The sequence below is a fragment of the Eupeodes corollae genome, chromosome 1, assembly GCF_945859685.1.
Source record: "Eupeodes corollae chromosome 1, idEupCoro1.1, whole genome shotgun sequence".
NCBI lineage: Eukaryota > Metazoa > Arthropoda > Insecta > Diptera > Syrphidae > Eupeodes > Eupeodes corollae.
Genome location: NC_079147.1, coordinates 242,376,019 through 242,402,350, shown reverse-complemented (window position 1 = coordinate 242,402,350; position 26,332 = coordinate 242,376,019). Strand labels below are relative to the sequence as shown.

Sequence of the window (26,332 nt, the reverse complement as noted above, 5' to 3'; positions counted from 1 at the left end):
TTCTTACTGGCTTACAGCAAACAAGCTGTATAAAAACTCAAAAAATCGAATTATCGATTTAGTATTTTTTTCTGAAGCTACTAGTACTCTTGTTCTATAATCTAGATCAGGAATTACTTATGTTGATAAATGAAGTGTATTCAAGGAGATGTGTGCTGTTTGGTTGCTGGTATAATACTATTCTTTATTCATTGTTCTCTCTTACTTACTAATAAATGACAGCTTTTTGTTAACTACATAAGGTTGGGTGCGTTCACTTTATCATAACATACAATTTAATCTATGGTGCGTTTATGAATACATTACAACTCCCTACTAAAGTTTTTTATATACATAGTTTCAAATTAACTAAATTATGCCATACAAATTTTAGACTAAATTACTTCGATATTGATCAACAATGCTCGCTTTTGCAATGCTTGCAGTCTCTCGAATTGGTCGACTTGATGATGGAACGTTGCGAGTTTTTTCAATAACTTTTTCGTTTAAATCGTGCGTCGTCGTTCGAATAAAGTGCATCGTTGACTGGTTTAACTACCTCTTCCCCTTTCGATGGCACTGCGTGAACATCTATTGTATCGGGAGTACTTCTCCTTAAATTCGTATGTTCTCGTGTTTGCTGAGTCTCCTGTTTGATGGCCGCTGTACTCAATTCAGGTGTAACATCTTGACTTGTGCTTATTTCACGAATTTGATTCAAATGCCTTTTTATTTCTCTCCCGTTTTGAGTAATTACGCAACCATAATTTCGAGGACCAAATTTTTCTTTAATTTTCGCTGGTGTCCAGCTTGGCTTGTTGGGATTGGTATAGTCACGAATGTATACTTTATCACCAATCTCAAATGCTTCTTCTCTTTTACCTCGAAAATTCGATATATTTTTCTTTTGGGCTTCAACAATGATTTCCTTTACCAAAGGTGGTTTCAACAATGTAAAACGTGATTTTAATGTTCGGTTTAACATGACTTGTGATGGAGAAACTCCCGTGGTGCAATGCACACTAATGCGGTAATCGAATAGAAATATATTCAAAAAATAATCGAAATCGATTGGTTTTTTGTCCAAGTTGGCTAAGAGTGACTTTTTTACTGTTTTTACGGAATTTTCTGCTTGGCCATTTGTAGCCGGATGGCCAGGTGCAGTAAAAATATGTTTGATATGATTATTTTTAATAAATTCCGCGAATTCATTTGACGTAAATTGCCTTCCGTTGTCACTGACAATTATATCGGGTAAACCGTATCTACAAAATGTTTCTCTCAGAAAATTGATAGTGCATGCCGATGTAATCGTTTTTGTTTTAAACACCTCAATCCATTTTGAAAAAGAATCAACAATTATTAGCAAATAATTTCCGTGAATTGGACCTGCATAATCAATGTGAATTCTTGACCATGCATGATCCGCTGCGTTCCATGGAATCAATGCACTTTTTTCTGGACTGGGCTGTTGTAATCTGCATGCATGACATGATTTAATTAAATCTTCAATGCCTCTATCGATATTCGGCCACCAAATGAATGAACGGGCTAATGCCTTGGTTTTGACTATACCTAAATGGGATTTATGTAAATCCAACAAAATTTGTTTTCTTAATTTGTTAGGGATAATGATACGGTAACCCCATAATAAACAATTGGATTCGAGCGATAATTCATTACCCTTATTTTTATACGGAATAAATTCTTTACTTGTAAGGTCGACACTGTACCACTTTGAACAGCGTCTATCAATTTGGACAAAACTTTATCTCTTCGTGTTTCAATTTGAATATTTTTGAAACTTAATTGAAGTTGATTATTCGAATTAATAAAGTTAATATAATTTGCCTGTTCAACATCAATAAAATTGATAAATTTATTTTCGCTCACGGAATCATTTTTAAATTTGACCTGTGGTATGCGTGATAAAGTGTCAGCGTGATTCAATGAACCCTTAACATGACGTATCTTGAAGTTAAAACCAGACAAAATGAATGCCCACCTATGCGTTCTTGCAGCCGCCATCAAAGGAATGCCTTTGTGCTCTCCGAATATTGAAATTAATGGTTTATGGTCAGTTTGCAAAATGAAATTAATGCCTATCAAATATTGATATAATTTAGTTACGCTAAAAACGATGGCAAGGGCTTCTTTTTGGATTGTACTATAATTTCGTTCTGCTGGAGATAATGAACGTGAAACGTATGCTACTGGTTTGAGCTCACCATTTTCAAACTCATGTGATAAAATACCAGCCACTGCTGTATCACAAGCGTCTGTTGTTAAAATAACTGTTTTTTCTCTGTCAAAATGAACTAACACTTGGTCACCGGTTATCTCCTTTTTTAACAATTCATATGCAGAATTCGTGGCGTCATTCCAATTAAATTTAGTGTTTTTTCTCAATAACTTATAAAAGGGTTCCATTTTTTGTGCAAAATTTGGAACAAATTTGGAGTAAAAATTTACCATTCCAATGAATGCCTTAACTTCAGATACATTTGTAGGTATTGGTGCGTGAAGCACGCTTCTAATATTGGTGTCGTTTTTCCTTAGGCCATTTTTGTCAATGGTAAAACCTAAGTACGAAATTTCTTCCATAAAAAATATGCATTTCTTAGGGTTCAGTCTCAATCCAACAGATTGTAATTTACCTAAGACGATCGTTAATGTTCTGCTATGGCTATATGAGTGTCCGGCCCAGTGACGACAATATCGTCCATAAAATTTATGCAGTTAGGTATACCACGTAACAATGTTTCAATGGTTTTTTGGAAGATAGCCCCCGCTGGATTTATGCCAAAAGCTAATCGCTTTACTCTAAATAAGCCTAAATGTGTACTAAGAGTACAAAGGTTTTGGGATTCATGGTCTAATTCTAACTGATTGTACGCATTCGATAGATCCAATTTACTGAACAACTGTCCACCCTGCAGCGAAGCGAAAATCTCCTCGATACGGGGCAATGGATATTTGAAATCTACCAAAAATTTATTAAGAGTGACGCTAAAATCACCACAGATGCGTAATCACCATTTGGTTTCATCACTGGCACAATCGGTGTTCCCCAATCGGCGTTATCGACTGGTTCCATCATACCAGAATCACAAAATTCATTTAGTTTTTGTTCAACAATTGGTTTCCATGCGAACGGCAACGCACGCGGTTTCCAAAAAATTGGTTTCGTGCCCGGCATGACCTCTAAATTTGCTCCACTATCGAAAACGTTCTCATTTTATTTTTTGTTCTGTAATCATTAAATGTTAATTATGTTTTGTATTTTATGCGTGTGTTTTAGGCTTAAATTGTATTATTTTTTACTAACAACTAACACATGCACTTTTGATGAGCCTCTGATCGTAGTTTGACGCTTGCTATAAGCTTACTACTTTTTGAAAATTGTGAAGTGTAAAAAAAAACGTAGATTTTTAAGATTTTGCCCTGGGCTTTTCCCCTGGCCTTATAGACTTTTGGTACCTTCATAAACTCAAAGGCTTCCTTTCATAAATCTCTCAGCTCTGTCTCATCACAGACTTATTCATTTACTTACCTAAGTATTCGTGGACTTTTTAAATTCATCCAATCTAAGCAAAAGCAATTCACTTAGAAAATTAAATATAAAACACTCTTTTTAAAAAAACAACGATTTTTTATTAAACATACATATATATATATTTTTCTTTTGAGTTTCATTTGTTTTTATTTTTTCATCTTCATTTTATTTACTTATCAACTTATATATAAATAATTACATGTACACAACTTTATTTATATTTTGTATACGTACATGCATACAAATAATAATAATAATAATAATTTCACATTTATTTAAAAATTAATTATTAATTTTCTAAGTTTTCATTTTTGTTTTCAATTTTTTTCTATTAAATTTTTTTTAATTATTTTTTTCCAAGATATACATATTTTTTAATTTTATAAATATTTTGTTTTTCTCAATTTGTTATTATTAATTTATTACATATATTTACTAATTTTAGCAGCTGGTTTTTGCGCATATACCCGTATTTTTAATATCTATGTAAATATGGTTTTGTTTTTATTTATTATTATATTAAATGTAAAAAACGAGTGATTTAATTTAAAAAATAAAAATTTAAATAATTTCACAAAACTCCTCATATCACTATAATTTAAATATTTTTGTTTTTTTATTTAGTTTACATAAATACAATGTGTGGAATTATCGGATGAAAATTTGTTTGACTATAATTTATTTTTGTTGCTATACGAGTTTTATATAATGTACTATGTATGAATGTATATAAGTAATTTTATTTTATATATTTTTCTGAGTCATATATTGATTTAAAATTTCATTTTAGATTGCTATTTGAATTATTTGTTTTGGGGGATCATTTGCTTGTTCTTGGCTTAAAATTTAGTTAGATTTTTGTTTGTTTCATATTCATCTTATTTTGTTAATTTTTTAAATAGTAGATAGTTTTATTTTTTTGTTAATTGAGTTGCATTTATATTCAAAAGATTTATTATATTGTATATCTACCTACATTTTGCTTTGTTGGTTATTTTTATTGAAGGTTTTTTTTTACAAATTTATTGAAATCAATTTTTGTTTTATATTTAAATTTTCTTATATAATTTCTGGTATAAAAATTAACTATTTACTAACTAATTCATTTTAAGACGGTTACCTTTTTAACTGGAACAATTTTATTCGTTTAAAATTAAAAACTTATGTTCATTTTTAACTTTAAGTGAATCAAAAATAAATATAAATATAAATATTAATATAATTATACAAAAACATAGACAAATTATTTAAAAAAGAACTAAAAACTTGAGATTAAATGAGGTCAAGTAAACTATTTTACAAATTTACAAATTTAAAACCTAAGAATTTGGAAACGAAAACTTAACTTAATATTACAGCGCATAAAAATCCACACAAAATTAAAACTTTTAAGAGATCTAGAGAGAAAAAGGAAATACTAATTGAAAATAAATTATTTTTCTTTTTCATTAAGTATTTTTGAATTTAAATTAATTTATTAAATTTATTTTAGATACTCTTCTTGAATTTCAATAATTTAATTTAATATTTTAACTAAATTTTTGAAAAATAAATATAAAAGATTTAGAAGTTTACCTGGGCAATAGAATTTTAAAGAAATTTCCGCTTTATTTTGTTGTAAATCTGATCGCAAATTTGTAGTTTTTAAACGAATAAAAATGAATCCCTAAAATCTTTCTCAAAAAATTCTTCAACAACAATCTTAAACCACTTTCCAACTGAATATATATCTATAAATATTCCCTTTAACACTTTTATAGTTATTTTTAAATCTTATAAAAAAAAAAACAAAACAATTTAGTTTGTGTTGCATTCTTCTTTCATTTTTTGTTTTAAATTTAAAGTTTTCACATTTATATATTTTTTGAATAATTTAAATAGTAAAAACTTTGGTGTGCGCATTATTTTTCGTATAGTTTCATATTTTGTAATTTTTGGGTCACCTTTTTTTGTAATAAGGGATAGTCTATTTTTTGTGGTTTTTGAAATGTAGAAATATCATTTTACATATTTACAAAAATAAATAATCTTATAATTATTTTTATTTTCTAATTTTATTTCAAATGTTAAATTTAAAAATAATTATTCTTTGTATTTTTAAATAATGGTATAAAACACTTATAAATAAGGAAACAAAATTTAAATCACTGCATTTATATAATATTTAAAAAAAAACTTATTTTTGTATTTACTCACATATTAGCTTAAATTTACAAAAATTTTAATACATACAATATTAGAATTATTCTTAATTAGATTAAAATTAATTAAAGCTCTTCTTGTTTTCTTTTTTTTTAATAATTTTAATAATAATTTTGTTTTTATTATTTTATTTTATATCTATAAAAATTTAACTAAAGAATAACGAAATAATAATAAAATCAGAAAAAAGCAAACAAAAAGATTTCGATTGAAGAGAAAAACTAATTAAATCGATGTTTTTAAATATTAATAAAACATAATTAAAGTTTAATACAAAGCATGTATGTATTTCTTTTATAAATATAAAAAACCTTAATCAATTCCACAAAAATGTTTGATAAATATTTTCTATATATTTTTTCCATTTTTGGTTTTATTATATATTTACCAATATATTTTTATTTTTGCTTTCTTTTGATTTTGATTGCACTTAATTTAATTATATTGTAATAATTTTAAATTTCATTTTTGTTTTGCTTTTTTTACTTTTTATTACTATTTTACCTCTAGACACTTACTTAAAATTGTAAAATTTTATTAATATTTATTATTTTTTTTTAAAGGTGTGTTTTTTCTTTTGTTTAAAATAAAAACACACTATTAATATATCGAAGTTATGTTATTACAAAGTTTTATAGATGATATTCGCTTTAAGTGCATTGCTTATTCTTCAAAATGGTTTTGAGTCGGAAAAATCTCATTTTTATGCATAAACTCAGTCCATGGAAATAAAGCACAAAACTATGTAGTTTTTTTAAGGTATGGTTCGAAAGGCTGCATGGTGGTAATTTTTGAAATAGATCTAGAACTCAAAATAAAGTTGTTGGTTCATCAAACGCGCAGTTCGTCCATTATTGACTTTATTAAAAAATTCACATAAATTTTAAAACGAATTTAATTTCTATTTAAAAATGTAATACTGAGCCTTATTATCATAACGTTGTATTAGTTTAATAGTGTAAATTAAGCGTGTTCCATTGAACGTTCTTAATCGTCAGTCATTGGTTCAGCGTTTTAACCTTCGTTTACAGCGTTGATCTCATCAGCAAATGTTTCACGATTTCTTTGATACTGTAAAATCAACTTCAGAGAAACGCACTATTATCAGAAACACCATTTTAGATCCGACTCTACTTAAAATGTTTGTGAAATTTATTATAAATCATTAATCAAATTCAAATAAAAGATTGCATTCATTAAATTCACTTAAAGATTTTGACATCGAATTTTGAAATCACCAATCATTTGGTTTTAAAAAGGCTGCAATCATTTTATTCAATCATTTGATTGCAATCAATTGATTCCATTTATTTGAGGCTTCATGCATTCATGATATTCACTTGAATTTTTTAAGTCTTTCGATTTCAGCAACCAAGAGAGTAAAAAATAAATTTCAAAAGCCTTTAATGAGAATGATTTCAAGTGAATACCAAAACTTTAAAAGAATGGAAAGACTTAAACAAGACTTCAAAAGGATTTCATGATTTCAAACACACAGACTTCAAAGAAATGAATGAAGTATAAAACTATTGAAATTCCTGAACAAATGTTTGCAGTCTTTTCAAGGTATTTCAATTTTTGAAGTCCTATTATCTAGGTCAGTGTTTTTCAACCTTTTACATGAAACGGACCCTTTAGCACGAAGAAATATTTCGCGACCCCCCAATCCATTGCTTTTTTTCCGTACCGTAAAGTATTGATAGCTCGAACTTCGGTAAATCGAATTTTGTTTAATTAAAATAATTTGGCAACAATCTTAAGAGCTTTTCTTTCATACATTTTAACTTTGACATCTCGAACTTTTTTGCTTGTATATCTTGAATAAAAGTCTTCAAGGGCGGGATGAAAATATCATCACTGCTAAAGAGAAAATCCATGACTTTACAAACAAAATAGAATTTTGGTCATCGTCTCTTAATCAAAACCACTTAGGTTCATTTTCTTCGACACAATCTGTTGTTGAAGAAGTCGGATGTGAGATAATTATCAAGGAATTTATACCTGGTATGAAAATGGTGCCAGAAAAGTTGAAAGAAGAAATGTGTCATTACTTTAATCTGTTCTTAAACGGGGCTGTAAATGAGGCAAAATTGGCATTCAAGCTCAAGGAAAGTCTGCTGGATCTATCTGTCTGGAATTTAAGACTTTCAATTTGGATACCTTTTAGTTTAAAAATAAATTAGAATATCCTAGATTAATATTAGAGGCTTAGAAGTGTTTGATTCCATTTGCCACCTCGTACCTGTGTGAGTTAACATTTGCATCAATGGCCAAAATAAAAAGTAAGGAGAGAAATCGCTTAAATTTGGAAAACGATTTAATTCTCAATGTAGCAAAAACGGATCCACGTTGGGAGAAATGGATTTCTGAAAAACAAGCGCAACCCTCGAATTAAGAATAATTCTTTGTTTATTTGATACAAATGTTTAAGATGGATTATATCTTATAGGTTATTTTTATTTTTTGTTTTTTTTTTTTTTTTGACACAAATGAATATTTCCTTTAATTATCATTTTTCTTAATAAACCTTTTTTTACTTCATTGGTTTGTTTAACTGCAGTATTTTCTCAACCTTTTGGAAGTCCTCGTAAGAATATTCACGAACCCTCTAAAAACACTAAGGGGTCGCAACCCACACGTTGGAAAACACTGATCCAATTGAATTCAATGAATTTAATCTTTATAATAAAGTCATAAGAATGCCTTCCCAAAGGATTGGAATCTTTTGCAACACTGCCCCATGACTGTATAGCCCCACCTAAGTTAAAGAAGTACCATGACATTTTGTCAGTTTTCTTCAGCGGATATGAGTGTATGTTTATTTTTGCCAAACTTAATTGTTAATATTTGACAGACAAGTATTTATCAAAAATCCAATAAAAGGTGCTTAGGAGCAAAATAATATAAACATTGCTATTCGCAACTAGCCGTTTAAAAAAATTAATAAAAGGGAACAAAAAACTTATACAAATTAAAAGAAATCTAGGATTTACAATAAAACTAGTCTTTTGAGTCAATTTTAAAACACACTGATTAAGGCACTCCCAGAACTACAGTTCAATAAAATATTTCAGAACCACTCGGATCTCCTAGAATAGATACTTTACTCTTGCATGAAAATTATTTAGATTCAATTTTGTATCCCAATGGATCAAAAACTGATGAAAGAGTTGTAGTGCACTCAGAATTTAAAAATTGAGTATCCACTATCATCTTTTTCATCTTCCTAACCATTCCAAAAGCAGTTCTACCCTAGTCCTATAAAGTCATTCTTCAAATAGTCGTTAACTATCATCGAAATGGAACAGAAGTCCAATTTTCACCTTTGCTGTGTGCCAGCACAGATTAATTTCAGGATATTGAAAAGCTGCTACGTCAAAACCACATGTTTCAAAATTTTATGAGAACAAAATGGTATAAATTTAAAGTCAATATTAAATTTGGTCAAAATTTCATCTAAAACGTGTTTGACATCTTTGACAAGATGGAATATTGCCTTATAAGAATGTTAAGTTTCATGACTGTATTTGTCAAGTTCAGACTTCAGAGCCCTTCTCTGTCCTAAAAATGTAAAGAATTCAATTAGGTGAATACGATAATAAAATTTTGAAAATACCGTTATTTAGGTAGCTGTTACTTTTAAAGCTATTTGAGCAGAAACAACAAAGTGATTACTAAAAATTGAACGATACATGCTTCAAAAACTCATTGAAGAAATTCACTACAAAAATGTTGCAACATCAGAAATCTATAAAGCACTTTTGGTTCGTCTTGATGTGGAAGCGTAGCGTAGCTTTTGAGTAAGCATTTCCTTAACTTATGGATGTAACTGATTTTGACAGCTCATAAAGGTTTCATGCTGTGTGTTACTGTCAAACATCTTCAATTTGGTCCATAATTTTACTATGAATCTTCTTAAAAACGAACAGCTTTTGCAGATTATTAAATTTAATTAGCAAAATGCGTGCTTTGTTATGAAAGTTCAACTCGTGCTTCTTCAATTTCTTCCATTTTATGTTCAGTTTAAGCAAGCTATTGAAGCACCTATTTACATTGTTGAACAATAAACACGCTATTTTCGAGTGCAGAATGATTAAAATATATCGGCCAGTGCTAGTAATGAACGTGAATTATAGAATCGGCGGCGTTCGCAGCAATTGGGCCTCTGTTATTCAAATACGTTCAGATTTTTGTCGGAAGAATTTAGGAGTGAAGCCTTTCAATACACCACTGACTGGTGCAAGAATTAAGTTAAACGACTTACATAATGACAAAAATTATTTGTAATTGAATGGACAGGTGAATAGCAATGAAGTTTTGGGCTTCAAAAACTATCGAATCGTATTTTACGTTTGTAGATAGTTTTGTGGGACTACGTTAAGGATCATGTGACGCACTAAATGACAATACAGAAGAATTTATTCCCGATATACTGCAAAAAAGTTAGAAAGAGTATGCCAAAATTGGACTAACCGTATAAACCATTTGAGGACCTGATGCGGGCAGCATTTGCATGAGATAATCTTCAGTACGAAATTATATTAATCGTACAATAGATTCAAGTGAAGATTTCATGCATTTTTCTGAATTGTGTGCTTCTTTTAATTTCTGATAATTCGTAAAAAATTTAAGAACTTTTGAAATGTCCGCACGTATAGATTAATAAATGAAAAATAAATTTAAAATAAATGAATTACGAACTAACAAAAATATATGTAGAAAACTTTCTCTTATCTATTTTGATAGCAAAACGACTGATAAACGTTTTCTTTTTTGAAATTTTTCCGGCAGGGTGTCTCCATCTGCTAATATCTTCAAAAAACTACATCCTCAGCATACTCCATTCTATTTATATGAGATAATTTAATAACACCAATTTTATTTATAACTTGAGAAAGGCCCTGTTTCCGACTTTTTACATGGGAAGCTTCCCTAAATAAGCCTACGCCGCGCTGCCGGCCGCCGCTGCCGTATAAGTTTGATTTAGTAAATGTAATGAAGGCATATCTTTCCATGTAACAAAAGTAATTCTCTTCCTTTTTTCTGTTGTCTGTTTTGTCATTTAAAGAGCCGTTTTGTTCCGATTGAACATCTGTATAATGTATAAATTGCCATCTTCATCAGCATAAGATAGCTTTATATTTAGAAGATACAGTGACTACAGATACTATTTCACAACCAACACTTATAAGTTAGATTAAGAAAATGTAGAAACCAGAACAACAACCAAAAAAGAAAACTTCAAAAGGATAGCTTTCGTTTAACTTCCGCAATAGTCCTTAACAAGTGAACATTTTATGAACAAAACAAATCACACGGCCATTACTTTAACAGTTCAAACCGAATACGAAAAATCCTGTTATACCCTAAAAACACAAAAATAAGACAGAACTGAAAACAAAAAGGCGAATCTTTGGAATATCCTGAGCGGAAATTTAAATAAATTGCTGCCATTTCGGCTGGGAATGGGGAATGGCTCAAGGAATGAAAATAAATTACATAAAATCAATTCAGGACTGAAATTGACTGACCGACCAAAACAAAGCCAAAGTAGCACCGCACCATGTCAGAGTTCTTCCGATATCCCTTTGGGGGTTCTGAGTCCCGGACCTGCATACCTTATATTCCTAGTCCTACCCGCATTAAAAAGCGCCCGTATAGCAGAGTCCTTTGAAAATTGAGAAAAATCTTTTCGTGTTCTTCTGACCGTTGCGGTGCGATGATGCAGGCAGGCATCAGGCGGTCGAGTTCGTGCGATGAATGAAATTCAAAGGAAGAAGTTAAGCTGCCCTCAAAACATGAATATCTTTCGAATTCGAAAATGCCCGACATCAACATCAACATCGATATGGCTTCGACTTCGATAAAAAATTTAAACCAAACCCAAAGTAGAAAAACATCCAAAAAAACAACAATAACATCCTTTAGCTTACTTTGTCCTCGTCGTCGTCATCGTTGGCATCGTTGAAGGTAATCCTATCAATTGTAAACACCTCGAACCATCGCCTCACGATTCCTCGTATGCCATTTGCATGTTAGGATCCGGATGTAGGTCCGCCGGAAGGACGCATTGCAGAGCGCATAGCACATGGGGTTGATGGTGGAGTTGATGTAGCAGAGGGCGTAGAAGAAATCCCACAGCTCATCGGGAATGCAGTCTCCGCACGTGGTGAGGGGTTTGATCAGCACCAGGATGTTGTACGGGGTCCAGGTTATGATGAAACTAAGCAAAATGGCGGATAGGGTTTTGGCTGCTTTCGACTCTTGTTTCTTCTCTTGAGACTTTTTCTTCTTCTTTGCCTGCCGGGCGGTGAGGGGTTGAACGGTTTTGCCCAGCTGCTTGGGTATGATTTTCGCATTGAGCGGTATTCGAATATCGTGCGGGGCATGCGACAGCCTTCGAACAACTGGCAGACTGTATTCGGAGTCTCGTGACGGTAATTGCCGTCTCGGTGGTAATGCTGCTGCCGCCGAAATTGCGGGTAAAGGAACATCATCTTGTATCATTTTTATTGATGGGGCATGTTCGTCGCCCGTTTTGGCGCCATCTGACGGCAAGCGTATTAATATAGTGTAGACGGAGTCTTGGCTAACAGACCGCGAGCCAAGACGATTGCTATTATTTATTGGTAATGAGCGCGAATCGCGTGGTCCCGAGATTTCTTGAAGTTGCGAAAGAGGCGTAAGCGGTGGTCGTAATGGAGTTGGTGAAACATCGGGTAATATCATACTAGGTGGTCGCACAGTTCCATATGGATCACGAATTACATTCATCGATGTGCATCTTTAAGGTTTTTTTTTTTAATTGAATTTTTATAAAAATGGAAAATAGAAAGACAATAGGAAAATTTTATAATTTTTATGTTTGAAATTTAAAAAATTTCAAAAACTAAGATGATTAAATTGATGTGGACGTTTCTATAACACTAAACAGCAGTTTCAAGCCAAAACACAACGAAACAGTTTTATTTTTTATAAATATTTTTCTTTTTTAAGATTATCATCAACACTTGAATTTGCAACACATAAAAACTCAAACAGGAAACGAAAATTAAAAATTAAACAAAAATTTGTGCGTTAAGTTTGGAATTTTGCAAAATCTAAAACAAAATATTTAAGCTTTATTGATCTTGTAAAGATTCATTTGATATTTTCTTTTTGAATCTGTACGTTTCACTCAATATTTTTAGGTTGGATAATTTCAATTTTTAGTTTTTTTCTAAATCTTTTCTTTTTGTTTTTACAAAATCACTGCGAAATTGAATGTATCGGATATATGTGAAATATGTATGTTAAAAATCCTAATATATCTCTTGGTAACTCAACTTAGCTAACTTTACTGGCCAACAAGGTTCTGGCAATCAAGTAACACTTTTGCAATGAGCTATTATGGTCTAAAATTCAAATTTCGTTTCAAAAAACGTTTTTGAGATATTACTTTTTAAAATTTGAACAAAAACGCAAGAAAGGATTTTTCGGCTATTCATTGATTTCTATCTATAAAACAATTTTTCCCATTCTCAATAAATTTAGAGTATTTCATCAAATTTTCGGAAATTTTTATAAGTTGTGAAGTTCTACTTGCTCTAATGAACGAAAAGTGAAAAACAAACCAATAGTAATTTTTATTTTTAAAATGAATCTATCCTCAAAACAAGGGAACCATTTAAAGTGTTTGAACGGTTTTAAAAATACCAACTAAAAATAATTTTAAAAACAGTTAAGTATGAATTCCAATTCAAAATCAGCACTAAACATTAATTTCAAAACGTATTTTTCAAAACCATGAAAGCATTAAATTGAAAGTTTCTCAAAACTTTAATAGAGGTTGATATCTAATGAGAATTTTCAGAAACTACGTAAGATACTAAAGTATCTAAAATATGACGATTTTTACCTTGGAAAATCATCGTTCAATTTTTGTTATGTTGTATTTTTACAACGTTTTGCTTGTTTTTTAAATTTTTGAAAAGGCATATTTAAAAAAAACTGAAGTGATAGAAAAATGATAAACTAAGATTCGCCTTTGGAACACCTTCGTCCTTTAAAAATGCTTTGTATCATATGTGGGACCATGTAATTTTTTGACCAGTGATATATTTTTGTAGGATTATCAACAAAAAAAGTTGAGTTAACAAATCAAGCAACTGGAAATGTATTTTAAGAACTGGCCACAAGAATATTGTTAATTGAGGCGATGCATGCCTACATATATTTATTTTGATAAAAACTCGGCGATACTTAACTTTTTGGAAATGAAAATTAGAATGTTGGTTTGATTAAACATGGCCGACATTGAAATGTTAAAGTTTTCGAAATTTAAGTTTTAACAAGATTAGGAAATGAAAAATAATAATTTCGGGACACAAGTAATTTATAGTTTGTGTAAAATTAAGGACAAAATTAAGGGTATACTTACAATTTTTCTGAAGTATGGTTTTCGTATATATTGTTTTCAATGTAGCTTATTGAATTATATTTGCACGGAAAATTTTTCAATGGAAAATCTTTTCAAAGAATCCGTCAGAAAAATTACTTTAAATTTTGTCTAGAAAAATGTACCATTCTTATACAAGAAGAAACTCGAAAACTTAAATCAAACTTGATTATGTTTCAGTGAAACAATAAAAATCGAATTTAGAAGCTAAGATCAATTTAATAAAGAATACCAAAATCAAGAACGAAGTTGATCCAAAATTTGCAGAAAAACGTATACATAAACCTTGAAAATAAAACTACGATTTTAGTAGTATTTAGTTTCGATACTTCTGACTTCTTTGAAGGAAGCTGGTAAAAACAGTTCAGATGTCTTATGGATTTTCTATAATCAAAAATCAGTTGCAACTAGAAAATGTTTTCATAATTAAAAATTTGGAAACAAAAGTTTGAGGCGAATTTACAGTTTGCGGCACTCGAAATGTAAGGTATCTATTCAAAACTTCATAAATTAGCTCGGGAAAAAGATTCTATGAACAGAATTTGTGAAAATAGTCATAAGGTCATAATCGCAAGCTACTCAAGCCTAAGGAAAAATGGGAAGGGTTGGATAGGAGGTGCCGGTGTACATTGTTTTTGAATTCCTGAACATTGCAATGATAGGAAAAGATAGATGTGGCAAGGCGTTCCACATTCGAGTAGTACGGCTAAAAAATGAATCTCTATACTTCATAGTACGGCTGAACTTGGGCTCAATGGTAAACTTATGGGCATTTCTAGAAGCGCGGGTATTACAGTTAAATTGTTAAATGGGAGAAATGGAACTGGCTATCTCAATACAGCATAGTCCGTTAAAGTAATGGTAAAAAATGATGAGACAAGAAAAGTTTCGTCGATGTTCGAGCGACGTAATCGAGTTGATCAATCAAAAACTTTTCTTTGAATACTGTCCAAGAAGCTTGAATAAGTTACTGGAGCCCAGAGATGAGAGTTATATTCAAGTTTTGGACGTATCTAGAATTTCTAGATGGAGCGACACATTTCTTGCAGCGCACAGTGGGACCGTAGTAGGTCATAGGGTAAAACTTTGATGTTGATATTATTGGCTCATATTTCCATATAGTATTTACAAATAGCCATGCCACCTGATTGCACAAAAAAAATCAAATCCACAAACAGAACTTTTCATTCTGTGCTTCCGAAGTGGGACATACCAGACAAATATCGTTGTCATAGCAAGTGCTCTTTTTGCAATAAGCTTTAAAGTCCTATGTTTGTTAGTAAAAGATATTCAAACTGAAGGTATGTGCTATGTTTATAAAGTATGTTTTATTATTTTGATCACTTCATAACCAAGAGCAAGTTCCCACAAAGAAAGCCCAAAATTTGTTTTTTTTTTGTGTTTTTTTTTTCCGAATTCAACGAGACTTTTAATAACTAAGTCAAGAAGAGTCATGCATGAATCATACACCAAAATATTCGTTTATATATGTAGCTCCAAAAACAACAGCATCTAAGTGCGTCTAGCTGCGATGGGCTGCGATTGACTCTGCATTCTCCTCCTAACTGCAGCATATTTCATATATTTTATTTTAAAGGTGCTTATCTGAAGTGTTCTTTTAAACGTCTGGGGGTTCTGGATATGTGGCTTTCTTTGAACAATATTAAAAATGAGACTGAGAGGAATCGTAAGGTGTATGAGGCCTTGACGTTGTCCTTACCGGACGCTAAAAACATTCAAACTGATCACTTGCAAAATCGGATTTGTTTACTGTGCAAGCGGTTTAACATAATATATTGGAAACAAGTAACTCGGTCAAAAACAAGACTGTACGAAAAATACAGCGACTGGTTAAGCGAAACCGAGGTATGAACTCAGGCAAGTGCAGATCAACCATCTATGAAGCGAAAGCTGTTCAGAAAGAAGTTCGAAGACTGTTTCATTGAAATTGGTGCAGTGGTTCAGATTCAATAAATCTATGACCGCCTCTCCATACAACTGGAACCACTGTGTAGCGTCTAAAAAAACCAAGACATCTTGCCGAATTTTTGGCCAGATCAGACGGAGAGACAAATTTCTTGTAATGTCTCAACAAACATAGACATCATGCTGCATTTTTGGTGACACCGCGTTTGTGATCGCTCCACAAACTGTGGTTGCTTAAGCACATTCCGAGGATGTCAAAATTTTCCGTTTCGTTGATGAAAGTGCCACTCATATATAGTGGCAAAAAGGGTTTATCTCGCTTTAATGATACAAGACAACATTGGGTTTTCGAAGCATTAAATTCCACACGGTTTTGTATTACCCATTGTACAATGCTGTTTAGGTCGGAATTTAACCAGCTTATCATATTTTGCCGTCGCAGTTTAAAATCCGAAGATGTGATTCTGAAAACGAATATGAAAAGCTAAGAGTACTATCGTCAGCGAAACGATGTATTGGATTAGAAGTTGCAGACAGGAGATTATTCATAAAAATGAGTAAGAGTGTTGGAGCTAGAACAGAGCCCTGGGGCATACCAGTGTTTATTTTGTGGATATCTGATTTGAACCCCTCCATTGAACTTGCATTGAACGATCCTAAAGGTTATTACTAATCCAATCGCATTTTCGATAAGAGAACAAGATGCCAAATACTATCAAATGCCTTTGAAATATCAAGTGCAACAATCTTACTTTCTCCAAAGCGATGTAAGGATTTGCTCAACTATTCGATGAGATATACCATGAGATCACCAGTGGAACTATTGCTACGAAAACCGTAGTGTCGGTCATTAAGAAGCTTTCTATTTTCAAGATATTTCTTGAGCTAATAAATAATCAGCGTTTCCATAACCTTGGAAAGAAGGGACGAAAGTGCAATCGGTCGGTAATTAGAGGATGAGGAAGATTCGCCATTTTTTGTGAATAGGCTAAATAAATGCGGCTTTCCATCCAATCGGAAGGAGACCTGACAGGACAGATGAAAAAGCTTACGCAGTGGTTTTGCCAGCGTTGAAGAACACATCTGCAGAACAATAGCGGAGATACCATCTAAAATCTTTTAGGACTCACGCCACAGTCCAAAAGCGAAAAAAAATTGGTCCCATAGATTCACTAACGCGCTCAATAGCATTCGGAGTCATAACACTCTCTGGCAACGGTGAATAGGAGGCGAACTGCCTAGCAAAGAGATTAGCTTTCTCTAAAGATCTAACTAATTTAATACTTGGGTCTTCTGGATAGAATGGAAAAAAGAGTTCTAAAAATCATAGGATATCGTTCTCTTACCGATACATTTTCTTCTCTTGAACACCGCCGCAAGGTATCATGCCTGTCATTGTTTTATCGATATTTTTATAAGCAATTAATGCTATAGTGACATAGCCAGTTGCATTTCTCCCCTTAAACAATTCAACCTTGGTACCAGTTCTGCTTGAAATGCCCATCAGTTTACCCTTGCGCCCAATTTCGGACGTACTGTTAAGTACAGAGATTCTTCCTTTAACCGCACTACACGAATGTGGAATGCTTTACCGGGCTCAATATTTCCACTATTAAAATGTGCAGACATTCAAAACCAATCTGCATCGGTTTCTCCTTTCAAATTATATTCTCCTTTCCTAATTGCTCGCACTGTGTTTAATCATTTAATCATTTTCATCATTTACAATTTGGAAAGAAAAACGTTTGAGGCTAGCTTCATTTTATTACCGAACAAAACAAATTTACAGGGTGTGGCGCTCGAGGTATAACCTATAGCCAAAAGTTCATAAATTCCGTTGGGAAAATTATTCTATTTATTTCAATGTACACATTTCACAAAATTATCAAAAATTTAGGATCTCAAGCTGCCCAAATGTAACTTGTCACAATCTTAGGCCACTCACGGACAATTTTTTTTTGAGCGTCTTAAGGCCCAGATAAAAAAAAAAATTGGATTCGCTTCAGATGAATTTGAGTCGAAATAAAGTTGGGAACGTTATTGTTTTCTAACTATACTTGGTTCACTCACGCTTTGTGAGACGAGTCTTGTCGAAAAAGTCTGTGACTGAAATTTGTGTATGCGCACAGTCTCAAAGTAAATAACTGGGAAACACTCATCTGCAGTCACAGCGACCTACAGCTGCTTCCTGGTGGGCAACCTTTGGCTCGTTTAACACTACACGGTTTTGACCGTACGGCAAAAAACCGGATGGCATAAACCGGATCAATGGCTAATTACACATTATACGGTTTTTACCGTACGATAAACACGATATATGCATGGTTCATGTGCTTTGTATACTTTTTCATAGTGTCTTGAAGTGGCTGATCGAACACTGCCGCACGAATAAAATCGTATGATGTGAAAACATGCATTTCGTCACGTACGCCACTAAGCTTATCGCGCCGTATACTGTAGTGGCAGTAGACGATTGCTACAAAGTGCGGCGCCGGCATTTTGCCGTGACCGTATAATATGAAAGCATATATGCTCTTCATCGCGCCTCGAACAAAATGTCACCGTCCGGTTTTTTACCATACGGTCAAAAACGGATTTTAAAGTAAACCGTACAATATTCTTGAATTTATCAATTTGGAAAATGTTCTCGTCAAAACCCACGACGTTCGAAATTGGTATAACTATTTCACTCTCTCAAGTCTAACTTTTTGCTGCTCCAATTCAAAACCAAGCAAAATAATTATCTACACTTGTAAACAACACTTGGAAATGTCACTTAGCAAATTTCCAAACAGCTAATGCTACTGTGACATAAGTCAACGGTCCTCCTGTAACCTGTGTATTCGATTTGTTGTCTGTAGATTTAATTTGTTAGTTTGAAAAAGTCGTAAAAATTAAAAAAAATATATATAAATTGTTTTTAATCCGATTCACCGAATATATCGTCATTAAGGACAACACAATGGGATATCGATAAATTTTTGTTGAACTAATGCTACAAATTTTTTAACCAAACTTTCAAGTATGTTTTTAAATCCAAGTTTTCATAGTGTCTTGAAGTGGCTGATCGAACACTGCCGCACGAATAAAATCGTATGATGTGAAAACATGCATTTCGTCACGTACGCCACTAAGCTTATCGCGCCGTATACTGTAGTGGCAGTAGACGATTGCTACAAAGTGCGGCGCCGGCATTTTGCCGTGACCGTATAATATGAAAGCATATATGCTCTTCATCGCGCCTCGAACAAAATGTCACCGTCCGGTTTTTTACCATACGGTCAAAAACGGATTTTAAAGTAAACCGTACAATATTCTTGAATTTATCAATTTGGAAAATGTTCTCGTCAAAACCCACGACGTTCGAAATTGGTATAACTATTTCACTCTCTCAAGTCTAACTTTTTGCTGCTCCAATTCAAAACCAAGCAAAATAATTATCTACACTTGTAAACAACACTTGGAAATGTCACTTAGCAAATTTCCAAACAGCTAATGCTACTGTGACATAAGTCAACGGTCCTCCTGTAACCTGTGTATTCGATTTGTTGTCTGTAGATTTAATTTGTTAGTTTGAAAAAGTCGTAAAAATTAAAAAAAATATATATAAATTGTTTTTAATCCGATTCACCGAATATATCGTCATTAAGGACAACACAATGGGATATCGATAAATTTTTGTTGAACTAATGCTACAAATTTTTTAACCAAACTTTCAAGTATGTTTTTAAATCCAAGTTTAGTTAATTAATTTGCTCAAGAAGAAAAATAAATTATAAACAAAATGCAAAATTCCATAAAATTATTTGTGCATTGTGCGCTAAAATCAGTGCATTTGTGCATGTTTTTCGTTTGTTCATTAAATAAACATAAACAATATACAAAAATAAAGATATTCAAATAGAACTTTAAATTCATACTTTTTTTTTAATAATTCAAACAAAAAACGTCAAATTTTCAACAAAAAAAAAGTTAATTCATTTAAACGGCAAAAAAAACTGAAAATCGCGTTAGAATTTTTTTCTGTACAGTTTTATCAACTATGATAGTTTTTAAATATTCACAAATTACAACAAAAACAAAAACAAAACAAACTTAAGAAAAAACCAAACAAAAATAAAACAAATTTGTTTTTAAAATATTATTATGATATTTTGTTTATTTTGGCTTTTACTACCTGGATACGGAGCTTTGTAAAGGAGTTTCTATGGTTACAGGTGTTGCATACCCTAAATCCGAGGGATCCTCATGTTCATAAACAAAATCATCAGAATCCTCACGGCCAGAATGCCACCACGCAATACACCATTCTTTTATTCCGCCAAAGCATTTATTCGATTTTCGCATATTGCTGCCACTTTTTATCTATAAATAAAAACAAAACCATTAAAAACACTCTTCTTATATCAGTTTCTTTTTGTTCCTTAACAGTATAAAAGTATTATAATCAAAATTAAGACATGAAAAGATAATTTATTGGTTCGGCGTTGGGCGCCATTATCACCACCGTCTTTGGGAACACTTTTCCATAACCAGACACCACATAAGACATGTCAAAGCGCTGACTTAACATTAAAAACCATTTAAAAAAAAGAAAACCAGCCAAAGCCATTTTTGTCTTGATGTCGTGTCGTCTGTCGTTTACCGAAATCAAAGCCCCATTCAAATAGCACCCTATGGGGTTGTGAACGAGTGTGATGGAACAGTAATACAGGAATAGGAATTGGGGTAGGACACTACAAATATAAAGGACAATCAGTTCTCCAATTGTCATTAGCATTATATTTGGCAAGGACCCAAAACCATACAATCAAATGAAAAATAAAGAAGGACATTTAGTTAGTGGTAAACCACGAAGAATCAAATAAAAAAGTCGTAAAACCTATAGTTACATAAAAAGGAAGAAAGCAAGAAACAAAAATTAGGATACTTACACTCGATCTTCGTGAATGCATTCCATGATATCCCGCATCGGATATAACAGCGTTTGTCATGTAAACACTCTCTGCATCCGCCGATGACTCAGATCGAGGACGTCGCCAGTTATCATGGTCATTACCTCCAACATGCGAAATGGACATCATGCCATGGTGGTTAACCGCGGTATTTTCATCGCTAAAAAACGAGACAGAAACAATTTCAAAAAAGAGATTAGTATTTTTTGTTCTTCTTCTATTTTTCAAATTTAAAATCAAATCCTTTAAACCGTTTTTCCGTTTTCGTTTTTAAGTGAAAAAAGCCAAAGCCCCCATAAGAACTTCCAAGTGCAAATGAAAGGAGAATATCGACTGTCACTGGTGTAGCTGTCATTCGAACTGTCAGTGTCTGTTCAAAGTTTCTCTAATAGACATTCCCAAATGTACAATGAAATTCCATGTCATCCGAACGAACGAACGCCATCAGAAAAGCAGGACCCAGAATCCACAGCCACCGGGACAGAACATAGGGACAGGACAAGGCAGGACAGCAGAGAACAGAACGAACCATCAGGACATTTGTGCTTCGACCTATGAGAGAATTTGCTTTCATTATAGAAGGATCACATTCAGTCACCCGGATAGTCTGTCAATTGGTGGCGTTGAGGGTGTCTTTCTACTTCGCCAGCCCCGTTCCTACATAGTTCCAGAATCATCAGGATTAATTTCCCATTTTAAAGCTCATTGCTTTTTGCCATAGACACCGCAGTAACCAGCGTTATCATCAGTGCTGGCACTCGTTCAACGGTTTTCTTTTTCTTCTTTTTCGTTTTCGTTATCGTTGTCGTCGTTCGTCCTCGAAGAGGTCCTATATTTTCTGTTTTAAAATGTTCCTGGAATTTATGATTTTTCCGTTTATTTTTTTATAATTTTCCGTCTTCTCATACAAATAGCTTGTGTTCCTATTTTCATTCTTGATAAGAAGAATGTTCGTTGGAGGATAGAAAATGCTTGGAGGAATACCGCACAGTCGTCGAGTCGTGAAAGATTATAAATACTGCACCACCCTCCAATTTGCTTTTTTTGCCACCCTTCTAGCTCTGGATGGTTGGAATATTGTCTCCTTTATATGAAAAGTCTAGGATTATGATTATGATTATGTGCACGCTTACTTGAAATTCCATTATGTTAGCCCTGCCTTGCTTTGCCTTGCCTTGAATGTCCTGCCTATAAGTCTTCTATTGTCCTTTTTGCAAGAAATGAATTGACATCTAGTTTTAGTTTTTTAATTGACATCTAACCCGCCCGCATTGGATCTGTGCCAATGCTCACATATATTCATATCTATAGCTAAGCTATGACGATGAAATTATATTGGCCTAGCCTTTTGGGTTTTAATATTTTAACGTCTTAATTCCGTTAAGAAGTTTCATTTAGCAAATCCAAATATGCATGAATCTGAAGACATCAAGGAGTGTTCTCTTCAAAGACCCTCTCTACCCTATGCCACACAGAATAAGTAAATCACTTGGATTTTCAAAGGAAACATAATTCAAAAACGGTCGGTTGTGTCGTACGCCCCCACAGAGAACAATGACAAACACAACAACAACAATAACAGCGGCGGCGGTGAACGTGTCTTGTCCTTCATATTATTATTTTGTCCTTGTTGCTTGTTCAAGAGATCAGAAGTGGGATTTTGTTAATGCAGGAGCGGCTTTACACACAATATAATCTAAATTGCCTTTAGGTGACAGAAGGGAAAAGACAGAGATAGAGAAACAAAAAGACAGAGTGAGAAAGAGAGAGAGCGAAAAATATTGAGCTTTATGTTGTTTATTTAACCATATTTTTTATAAAAAGAAAAATCCTTTTTTTATCCTTTTTCTGATGCTTCTTCTAGAAAATTGACAGCTCCTTGGAATTGAGTGTATTGTGTATAGCATAACTACTCGAGAACCAATGGAAAAAATGCTGTTTTCTGATATAATACAGATATCTTAAACTCAATGTTACTGACGTTGACGATGACGACGAGCAACGTCAAACTAACCATTAATGTGTATACGAGTACAAGCTAGAGTAGGTTAACGTATATATTATATCCTTTTTTTCTTTTATTTATTTTTTCAAGAACTTAATAATATAGATTCTTAAGAAAAAATGGGGTTGCATTATATTTTCAATTAAATTTAAGGGTCATCTTTTAGAGTGCTTATACCGACCTACACTACATAATGTGTAAGCCCACATTATACAAAACAAAATACCTTAGAATAAGATTATAAGTAAATGAAATAAAGCTAATTAAATTAAGGGTTATATGTTTAAGATTGACGTCATTTTATTTTAGTGCTCTTGGCTGGAGACTATTTCTAAGGAATTATTGTCAAATTTAAATCTTAGTTTAATTGAAAGCCAAGAATGAGCTTATAATGTAAAAATCAAGGATTTAGAATTTTTAGAAGCTTTAATAGTTTAATGGAACGTAACGAAGTCATATGAATAAGTTGTGAAGAAGTCGAGTTTGTATATTTAATTGTTTAATTTTTATAGGAAAATGTTGTGCACGTAAACGTACGTTCAGAATACTTTTTTCGGCGGCAATATCTCGAGAATCTCGAAAAGACATCGAATTCAATGCAAAACTTTTAGAAAACATCGGGCTTCGTCGATGAACGCAATTTTATATAAAAAAGTGGAAGAAGCGCACGATCAACTTTCTTATCAAAGCATGCATTTTAATAATAAATTCAAAAATTTGCAATCGTTGTTCGTTTGTAAGACAATTCATGGTTGAATTATAGACCAAGTTGAAGATGTTTGACAGTAAAACCAAACACGAAACATTCGTCAGCTGTTCAAACCAGTGTTCCCAAAAAGATAATAGTTTAAAAATCACCCTTTAGTTTTGTGCATCAAAGACCGAAAGTATTAAAAATTTAAAGCTTGACGATCATAAAAAATATCCTGAGTTTAAATGGGGGTTGATGAAATAAATAACCGAAGATCCTTATCGCATTGAAGAATAACATTTTTGAGATCTGGTAAAATTTTTGGAAAAATCGTTTAGTTTTTTTGTTTTTGTTTTGTAAAGTTTGCTAAGAATTGATTTTAGTCTCAATTATCTTGCCAACGAAGGGATATGCTCACTTCAAATAAAATTTAATATCACGAAACTTATTTGGGTTCAAGAGAAATCACTCAGCACTTCAGCAGTGCACGCAGTTTCAAAACTCATTTCAAATTTAGACTGCAATCTAAAACGCAAATAGATGTGCAACTATTGCTTAGTAGATATCGAAAAAGCCTTCGACACGGTTAAGATCAACGGGCCTTTGTTTTAACTCATACACTACGAATCTCAACCTTAAAGTAATTTCATCTTTGGTGAAACATAGGGAATGTGATGTAACCGATAGACAAAACATTACAACTAAGGTTTTTAATATCACCAATGGTTTGCAACAGGGCTCTGTTTTGGCACCTCAATTGGTTAGTTAATATATTTCTGACATAATGATGGGAATCTATGACTAGATAGCGTTTGCTCACGATACCAGTTTGTATGTAAGTGGATCAAAACTTGTGGATTTTCAAACAGAATTGCAAAGAACATTTGATAAGCTGCAATCTTTCTGTTCGTGGTGAAAGCTTAAAATAAACAACACTTAGTTTGAAACCATACTGTTTCGAAATTTAGATTTGAGACGAAATAATAAACTCTCCCCATCAAATCAAAGTCTGCTGTGAAGTACCTGGGTATTCATTTGGACAAATTTTCGAACTGTCATGATCACATAAACATTCAATTGCAAAAGGCAAGGGCGGTATTTATGTCGCTTAAACGCTTTTTTTAGCGGTCTGCACAAATTGTTGGGAACGATGTTGTTTCTGGGTTATTCTATTTTAACCTCGAATACCACAAAAACGCACTAACGAGTGGATTTATACCTCACGAGGCTTTCTTGTTACTGGATGCACATGGCTATTTATGCGACTCAATGAACGTACCTATAATATACCATATGGCAAGAACAGCTATAGGAAAAAGAATAATACATGAACCTTTTGAATTAGTAAATGGAAATACGGACCTAAGATACTCCGTAAGAGATGAACAAAATTTCGATCGTTATAACCGCAAAAGACATTGGTGACTTGACTTTGTCGTTGCAGTAACGTAGTTCTTTTTAATATAACGTCCTGATATATATGGCTTCTGATCGGTCAAGAAAGCAAGTTTGATTATTAGAAACAATTGTCGATCGTGCTTTTATTTCGAAAGGTTAGGGATCATATACCAGGAAATCTACTTGGTTAGTTGAGGTTAAGTTAGTTTTTGTTTTAAATATTTTTAACAACTAGTTTTTAAGAAAAATATAGATCTCAAAAGGTTTTTTTAAATCCCATTTTTCTTTAATATGAAAGAAACTATACATAGTTAACAACACTATAAATGTAAATAATAATTAATTTTACTTAAAATAAAATACTAATTAGTACGTAAACAAGAAAGCGTTAATGAAGAGGAGCTGAAAACTTTATATCACATATTTAATTAGATTTTAAGTTTATTTAACAAAGATAAAAGTTGTTAGACTTTAAAGTAAAAAAAATGCTAAAACAAAATCAAGTCAGTAAATTTTATCTTATAAAAAACATTGGAGCAAAATTTTAAACAACCTTTTATTAAGCACGATACTAATTAACAATTTACTATATACGTAGTAATCTACTAACTTTTCACTAATTTTAAACATTTTTATTGTTTTTCTAACTAGTATCATGCTTAAGCCATTTTATTAAAAAAAGAAAACATGAACACATCTAAATAATGACAGGTTGTGGAGCAAACAAAACAAACATACCTTAATATTTTTGCAAATGTCAAAGTGACAACAGTAATTTGTATTTTCTTTTTTCATTAATTTTGTTTTCATAACTCGCCGTGGTTATTTGCGTCAAAGTTTAAGTTTGTTGCAACTATTTCAGATATTAACACCGAATAATATTAAAAATTTATTCTACCAGGTAAAAGAATTATTGTTTAGTGAAGAAGTTTAAATGAAATGTGCATTAAATTATTGAATACCTGCGATAGATCTATTCCCCGTTCAATACCCAGAAGCAGCTACAATGCTACAACTGTTGACTTCGGTGTGAAGGTTGGTGGCAGTGGTTGTGGGTATTCAGGAGGGTATCAAAGGTTGCTACAATAAAGACAAGCATTGTCCAGAAAAGGAGCGTGTTGTTATTCGCAGTCCAACCAAATGCAAAGGGACCTGGGGTAGAATCGCGTAAGGTGATTGTTGA

General features: G+C 32.4%; 2 protein-coding genes across 3 annotated transcripts in view; both read right to left on the bottom strand.

The window, feature by feature from the left end:
- Positions 1 to 469: 469 nt before the first annotated feature.
- On the bottom strand, positions 470 to 3,076 carry LOC129949476 (uncharacterized protein K02A2.6-like). Its single transcript, XM_056060972.1, has 3 exons — positions 3,016 to 3,076; positions 2,729 to 2,962; positions 470 to 1,554 (listed from the first exon to the last, which is right to left on the bottom strand). Exons 1-3 carry the CDS (start codon positions 3,074 to 3,076, stop codon positions 470 to 472), a joined length of 1,380 nt encoding a protein of 459 aa, XP_055916947.1.
- Positions 3,077 to 11,207: 8,131 nt separating this feature from the next.
- The window catches only part of LOC129942462 (muscarinic acetylcholine receptor DM1), a 120,365-nt gene continuing 105,240 nt past the window's right edge, over positions 11,208 to 26,332 (bottom strand). Inside the window, exons 3-5 of one of the 2 annotated variants that reach the window (XM_056051390.1) lie at positions 21,035 to 21,215; positions 20,278 to 20,465; positions 11,208 to 12,521 (exon numbers count right to left, since the gene is read on the bottom strand). In XM_056051390.1, coding sequence (XP_055907365.1) covers positions 11,717 to 12,521; positions 20,278 to 20,465; positions 21,035 to 21,215 — 1,174 coding nt within the window. In that variant the 3' untranslated portion in view covers positions 11,208 to 11,716. The remainder of the gene's footprint in view (positions 12,522 to 20,277; positions 20,466 to 21,034; positions 21,216 to 26,332) is intronic. The other variant, XM_056051391.1, reaches the window with a different exon arrangement.

Bases quoted from the DNA above. Each gene is read 5' to 3' on its own strand.
- LOC129949476 (XM_056060972.1), bottom strand. From the start codon at position 3,076: ATGGAACCAGTCGATAACGCCGATTGGGGAACACCGATTGTGCCAGTG. The intron at 2,963-3,015 runs GTGATTACGCAT...AATTTTTGGTAG, and splicing joins GCCAGTGATGAAACCAAATG to ATTTCAAATATCCATTGCCC. The intron at 1,555-2,728 runs GTATACCTAACT...AATCCCATTTAG, and splicing joins CATTGAAACATTGTTACGTG to GTATAGTCAAAACCAAGGCA.